The sequence below is a fragment of the Arachis duranensis genome, chromosome 2 (assembly GCF_000817695.3).
Source record: "Arachis duranensis cultivar V14167 chromosome 2, aradu.V14167.gnm2.J7QH, whole genome shotgun sequence".
Lineage (NCBI taxonomy): Eukaryota > Viridiplantae > Streptophyta > Magnoliopsida > Fabales > Fabaceae > Arachis > Arachis duranensis.
This window is the reverse complement of record NC_029773.3, coordinates 84728823-84736519: the sequence shown is the minus strand read 5'-3', so window position 1 is coordinate 84736519 and position 7697 is coordinate 84728823. Positions and strand designations below refer to the sequence as shown.

At 36.9% G+C, this 7697-nt stretch overlaps 1 protein-coding gene across 1 annotated transcript; it reads left to right on the top strand.

The window, feature by feature from the left end:
- The first annotated feature begins 873 nt into the window (after positions 1-873).
- Positions 874-2429, top strand: LOC107475616 (uncharacterized). The gene is made up of 4 exons (XM_016095282.1): positions 874-907; positions 1127-1614; positions 1669-1805; positions 1964-2429. The coding sequence occupies exons 1-4, from the start codon at positions 874-876 to the stop codon at positions 2427-2429; spliced, it is 1125 nt and encodes a 374-aa protein (XP_015950768.1).
- Positions 2430-7697: the final 5268 nt, after the last annotated feature.

The following is a 7697-nucleotide window of genomic DNA, read 5'->3' as shown; positions in this document are numbered from 1 at the left end:
TTGGCACACCTCGAAATTAACTGTCTTAAAATTCCTTCACCCAAAAATTTAATTTGATGAAAAAAAAAAACACATAAATAATTATATATTTAATACGTTATTTTAAATAAAACTTTTTATTTAAATTGTTTGAATTTTTATATAGACTTTTTTTTATTTGTTTTAAGCTATTATTTTTTCTCTTTTGAAGGATAAAAAAGATCAAACTCAAAATTTTTCGGTCATAGAAGTTCTAATATCTGATTTAAAATTTAAAATAAATAAAATAATTAATTTTAAAAAATTAACTGATATTTACTAAAAAAATAATTCTCTAGCAATACTCTATATTTAAACAAATATTGTGTTATTTAGAATAGCTACAACATCATATAAAGTAAATATTTCTAAAATTTAGGGTTGGTATTGAGGCCTTTTAAAAAAAAAGGTTGTATTAGATTCTTTATTTGGTTTTATACTTTATAAAGATTCGAGATTGAAGTGTTATTTGTACTATTACTACTATTAGTGTTAGTGAAATAGTTTTTAGGATAATTTACATAAATAAATTGTTTGTCCTTTAAATTTACGCAATTGCATTCTTTTAAACATGAAGACGCAAATACATTGTTTCATATAACCGCTACTGGCAGTAGCAATTTACAGGAAACACATAATTCGCTATAGCCAGCCGCAGATTACATGCAAATGGGAAAACACAGAAACCGTTAGAGGCTGTCGCGGTTTCTGTTTATTGATCCTTGGCCATAAACCGCTATTGGCAGTAGCGGTTTATGTGTATTGGGACACGTGCGTAAATCGCTGGAGGCAGTAGCGTTTTACGTTGAATATGTATGAGCGTGGCTGCCTATATAAATCCCTCAAATACCAAAGATGGAGGAAAAGTGTTATTTCTCACAAATGGATGGTGAGAAAAGTTTTGTGACTCTAGTCCACTGCTCTGGAAAAATTCAAAAGTGCAAAAGGTATGGTGTGAAATTTACGGATAGATAACCGCTTAGTATTTTTATTCGGTCTTCGAGTACGTTGGCAGAGATTAAGCTCAGCATATTACGGAAGCACGATGCGCGTGGGACGAAGTGGGTAAAAAAGTTATTTTACAAGATTTCCATTGCCATTGTGTCAGTTGGTGTGAGATATGAGACCTTTGTGATAGGGTCCGATGAAGGCCTGCAGATCTTGCTTCACTACAGGCGTAGTTTTTCGGAGGTGAGAATACCGAAGCTGCTTGCGAAGTTGGAAGATGGTGTCGACAGCTCTGGGGCATCGTCACCGAATTCTCAGTCGACAACGGTGGGTGGTGCCTCGACATCGATGCCTGTGGTAGCAGCGGCAATTATGATTCCTGATCCTCAACGTGTTACGGCTGTTCATGCTGGTGTACCTCCTGTTGTGCTTGATTTTGAATTTGAGGCCGGACCGGATCGAGTTGAGAATGCGATGCAGGACAATGATTCGGATGACGAGCCGGTCACAATTTGTGGGGACAGTGATGATGATATTCCGAGCAGTACACCTACACCCCATGGAGCTTTCGGTTCTGGCACACAACAGTATCCTCCGCACCTGTCATCGTTGAACTTGGAAGCCATTGGCCAACACCAGAATGAAGAGGTAACCTTCGTGGGCTAGGGTATGCATGATGCGAATCCTTTGACGGAATTTTAGATTGGCCAATCGTTCCAGAGTAAGGAGGAAGTTGTGCTGAGTGTAAAAGATTACAACATTCGGCGTGGAATTGAGTACAGAGTTATGCAGTCAGACCATCTGAAATACCAAGGGATATGCAAGGAGTTTGGTAACGGGTGCACGTGGTTGATTCGTATCACGCTGTGAAAATGGAAGAGCACATGGAAAGTTAGTTGGTATAACGGACCACACACGTGTAGGCCACATCGATATCGAGCGACCACAAACAGCTTAATTATCATGTCATTTGTGTGATGATCTTTCCATTGGTTAGAGCTGATGCGTCAATTACGATTAAGGTGCTGCAAGAGGCAACGCAAGCAACATATGGTTTCAGGCCTAGTTATAACAAGGTGTGGTTGACGAAGCAGAAGGCAGTAGCACAGATCTATAGCGACTGGGAGGAGTCCTATAGTGATCTGCCCCGCTGGATCCTTGGGGTCACATCCACCATGGACAGTTCCGTTGCTCTGCTGAAGACCTCCCCGGTTAGAGTGGGTGATCAGGTTGATGAATCTAGAGGCTACTTTCATCGCATGTTTTGGACATTCCCTCCATGTATTGAGGCATTCCGACACTGTAAGCCGCTTGTCAGTATCGGCGGAACACACCTGTATGACAAGTATGGAGGGACGTTGTTGTTGGCGATTTCTCAAGATGAAAACTCGAATATATTGCCTGTTGCGTTTGCACTTGTGGAGGAGAAAAATGCAAAGTCTTGGTTCAGCATACATCTGTGAACTGGGCTCAGGAATCTGAGAGCAGGATCTATCTGTGAACTGCCTCCAGTGGTTTACGCACGTGTCCCAATGCACATAAACCGCTACTGCTGGCCAAGCATCACTAAACAGAAACTGTGATAACCTCTAACGGTTTCTATGTTCCCCCATTTACATGTAATCAACAACTGGCTATAGCGGATTATGTGTTTTCCGTAAACCGCTACTGTTAGTAGCAATTTCTATAAATATATGAAACAATGTATTTGCGTCTTCATATTTAAAAGAATGCACTTGTGTAAATTTGAAGAGCAAACAATTTATTTATGTAAATTGTCCTATTTTCTAATTATGTTTTGAGACCTACTAGTTATTTATTACAGAGATTTTTAAAGTTTAAAGAAATCCTCCAATGACACTACAAGAGAAACGGGACATAGAAGCGGAAAATTTCCGGCGTTCTCCCAAAACGCCACAAATCGGCTGAGTTGCTGCTGTTCTTATTACGTAATCAGGCTCCGCTCCCAATTGATCCGATTTGGTGGCTGTTTAGGACTCCAACCGCAGCAAATAACCTTTGGAGGGGGCCCCCAACCAAAATATTTCAATTCCAATAACCTTCACCCTTTTCGCGTGATACCCCAGCAGAGCAAAGGCGCCAATCACTGGTTTCCTTTCCCCGCCGTCGTGACTCTTCCTTACGTGGGTTCCAGCCGCCGCGTCCGTGTCATCGTTCTTCCCCGTGGTCTCCTCCCTCCACTGTGTAGCTCCATGATCGACTTGCTGCCGCCACGACGTTCGTCTCGGGAGGCTTCGCTTCAAGCGCGGTCCGTCTTGTCGCCTCTCTGCCCACAACCGCCCCTGCGTCCCAACCCTCTCCTGCATCCGTCACACCCTCCGCCTTAATCTCTGTCGGTGCATGTTCACACAAGACCGCTGGGAGCATCTGCTCCTCCTTCACGGAGGCGCCATCCACGGCGCCGCTACTGAGGGTCAGATCTGCTGGTGCTTCATCCTTGAAGCCGCCCCCCCTGTTCAGCACTGAAACGTCATCGGCGCCGACCAAGACCACCGCATTCGAGTTCAGATGCGGTGGTTTCGGTGGCGGTCGCGGCACCCTCACCTTTGTCGGTTCTGGATCCGCGAACTTCCCCTGCTCCATCGCGATGACGACGCTTCTGGTCCCATCACCATTGCCTAGAGTAGTGCCATCCACTGCTGGTACAACAGCCTCGACACCGTCAATCGCAATCACGCTAGGTAATTCCCAATATGCCTTAGAATCTTCTACTTGTTGAATTGCTTGTGTTGTCTTATCCCGAATTGTGATTGATGATACTGGAACTGGATCTTGAAATGATGAATGAATTTCTGGATATGAGGTTTGAACCGTGGTTTGATCTGTAGATCCTGTTAAAACCGAATCTGGATGTTGAAATTGTGATTGATCTGGACGTTTGATTGATTCTTCTTGTCGCTACTGTTGTGATTGAAATACAAAATTAAAATATGATGTATTAACAGTGTTTAGAGGAATAGGGCTTTTGAGTGAAGTGTGAGTGGAAGGAATAGATTCAATATTAATAGTGGTGATGGGAGTAGAAGGATAAGTAGAGGCTTGTGTAGAGGGTGTAGTTGATGGGGTTTGAGGTAATCCAACATTGCAGGGTAGAGTAGTATTGAGGAAAAGAAATGTAAGATTGGTGTGAAGGGCTTTGAAAGAAACTCCCTTCCATGATCAATTTGGAAGGTTTTGATCTTGAAACCTGTATGCCTTTCAATCATTGCTTTAAACTGTATAAGGTTTGATGCTTTAAGGTGTGGCACCACTTCATGATGTAATCAGAGAATCTTGATGTGAGTTATTAATCTCCACCATTAAGAACTCTTACAATAGAGTTTTGATCTTCTTTGGATTTGATGGTTTTGGTTTTGGTTTGGTTCTTGGCAGAAATGTTACTACTAGATTTGAGTGTTCTTACCTTTGATAGAAAACTCTCAAATTTCCCTTCTAGAAAACGGGATTTCAACTATAGATTGTTCTTACCTTTGTGGTTGGGTTCTCTTACAGAATTGTTCCTAATACTTGACAAATGTGCATTTTTACAGGCAACCATGGTAACCCTGGAATTAATGTAGGTGCAGTTCGTCAATGTGACCCTTCACAACCAGAGTCTTCTACAGTAGATGATGTAAGTCACTTTATATTTCACTTTTTTTTATAAGCATTGCCAATTTTTCTAAATAGAAGGCATTGATACACTACCTTTTTGGTGTTTCTCTTTTTTTAACCATGAATACTTCTATTTTGCCCTTTTAGTAATTATCTTCTCTTACTTCATTGATATTTTTTCCCTAAAAAGAAAAAGACAAAATGATTAGTTTTCAGTTCGAAGAGGCCAAATATATTGTAAGGTTTAGTTTCTTAAAAATTTGGTTAGTAAATAGGATGATGGCAATTCATCATTGGATATTGGTATAAAAAACTCATACACAAATAGTGCATAAAAGTTACTCTTGTAAATAATCTTCTAAAAATATATTGGCCAAATTGAAGAACATATATATTCTTCTGTACACATTATTAGATCATTTTAATAAAAAAAGGTTTCTGTCTTTGTGAAAAGATCAAACTTGATATAGTAATTTTTATAAAGTGGAAACAAATTTAAGTAGTTAGTTATAGAGTGCAGTAAAATTTGATAAAATAATAGGATCAAATAAATGTCCATACCTTCGTACTAGTGAAATAAACTTTAAGTCAGTAGGGATTAAGTCCCATTTGTTACTATAAATATTCGTGCGAGTTCAGACAAATTTCATAGGTCAATAACTATTAGTTTTATCAATCAGGTTTGTATACTCAAATAAATATAATAGCAGTGAGTGTGCCCGAGGGAAAATTAATGCTAATAGCATCATAGCTGTGCAATACTGATGCAATCTAATAAATGCTATTTCTGCAGACCTAAAGGATATTCTAAACGAAATAGAGTTCCTTTAGATGAGTATAACAGTTGAGGACTAATGATTGGAGTAGAAAAGGATTCAGTACTATCTAATATTGTTCTGCTATTTCTGCTTTGAATGTAATAATGTTCTGTTTGAATGATTACTATATCAAATTGGTATGCATGCTAATACTGCTTTCATGCAAAAATATTACAATTATAAATACCGTTTTATTCTCTTTTACAGAGTTTTTGGCTTGGTTGGATTGTAGTTTCATGGCCATTGTTTTGGGCTCTTTTCATCAGTTTTGTGCTTGGGACTGCTTATTCAATTGATGTGAGAGTTTCTTTTTCTTTTCTTTTTTTTAAAGACCTCATTTTCCCCACAATATATTATTTTGAATGGTCATCATACAATGTCTTCATTTTAAGAGTCTTCTTTTTAAAGGGTCATGATCAGGGACGGTTCTACATACATTGTTGTGGGGGCAAGCGCCCCCACTACAATTTGAAATTTTTTTTAGTAGTATATGATAATAATATTTATTTGCCTCCATTAGATTATTAAATTTGACCCCACAATAAATTTTTACTCAACTTTTGGTACTTAATCGTCAATTTAAATATTTTATATTAGAAATTCGTTAAAACTTAGAATGATCAATTCTCAAATTTAAACGAAATTAGTATTCTTTTTTAAAAATTAATTGTGTTGGAAAGTGAATTTTTAAATAATTGTTTAGTAATATATATGGAAAGAGAGAAATTCTGATGATAGTGTTAAGAGAAAAATTACTTAATTTTTTAAAAATACAAAACCTAAAAGAATAGAATTTTAAATTATATATTATTATTTAAATTACTATTTTAGTGTTTTAATTTGTATATTAGATATTTTAAAGGCTAATCATATTTTACAATAACAAAATATAATCATGACAATAATCATGCTATATGTACATAAAAAATAATTATTTGTATAAAATATATATTAAAATATAAAATACACATTAAAAATAAGTTAAACAATACATATATTTATACACAGATATATAATAATTAATAAATAATTTAATATTTAATTTTTTATATACATATATTATTTTTATTATAAAAATAATTATGATGTTATATAAATTTTGCCCCACTACCAAAATTTTCTGGATCCGTCACTGGTCATGATTATGAGCAGCCATTTGAGTTCAAAATTGACGAGGAGCAAGTAATTGATGGACTTGATAAAGCTGTGATGAACATGAAGAAAGGGGAAGTTGCATTGGTGACCATACATCCTGAGTGCTCAGAAATTGGCCACCGTTCCTCCCAACTCCAACGTGTACTATGAAGTTGAGCTGGTTTCCTTTGTAAAGGTGAGAGAGAATTGTCTTATGTTCCTACAATTTTATGGTTCTGACAATATTCAAAACAACACTAATTTAATAAAAATGAAATGCAGAAAAAGGAATCGTGGGATCTGAATACACCAGAGAAGATATAGGCAACTGGAAAGAAGAAGGAAGAAGGGAATGCATTGTTCAAGGCTGGCAAATATGAAAAAGCATCAAAGAGATATGAAATGGTATTGTACTCCCTGCAAAAATCTTAGCAAAATTTGTTGTGATGTGAGGAAATTCAGAATCACATGAATATTTTTTTTTTGGGTTTTAATATATAGTTCTTTGTATCCTTCACTGTAGAGTGCAGTACAGTTGCAAGATAAGGCTCAACATGTTCTTTTTTAACTTTTTGTCTAGTTAATTACTTGCTTGCAAAAACATCTCATGCAATAGTCTGATGCTCATCTGTTAACAATGATTTTCTACTTAAAATTCTTTGTGGCACATTAAGTAATGATTCCTTTATAGTTGTGCATATATGTGAATTCAATAGTTGAGAAGGATCCTCTTGTCATGAAATCAAATGACTTTATGAATTCAATAGTGTTTTTCTATGTTAATATTTAAAGTTTAATAAATATGATGTAAAGAAAATAGGTTATAGTAAAGAAAAATGGTATAAACTATTGTAGTTGGTCAGTTTTTTTTTAAGCTCATGCATGAAATTGCGGCGGTTCAAAACCGTCGCAATTTTTTTTAAAAAAACCCACATAAAATTTTGCGGCGGTTCAAAACCGTCGCAATTTTTTTTTAAAGACCCCAACAAAATTGCGGCGGTTGTAAAACTGCTGCAGATTTTTTTAAATTAACTAACCAAAATAGCGGCGGTTTTAAAACCGCCGCAAAATCATCAACCTGATTTGCTGCGGTCGTGCCAGCGGTTTCTCAAAACCGCCGCAAAATCAAATCTCCACCCCCTAATAGGCGACGCTTGTGAAACC

Excerpts from the sequence above, each read along its gene's own strand:
- LOC107475616 (XM_016095282.1), top strand. The coding sequence starts at position 874 with ATGGAGGAAAAGTGTTATTTCTCACAAATGGATG. Across the intron at positions 1,615-1,668 it reads GCCAACACCAGAATGAAGAG|ATTGGCCAATCGTTCCAGAG; the intron begins GTAACCTTCGTG and ends ACGGAATTTTAG. Across the intron at positions 1,806-1,963 it reads TGCAAGGAGTTTGGTAACGG|AGCTGATGCGTCAATTACGA; the intron begins GTGCACGTGGTT and ends TCCATTGGTTAG.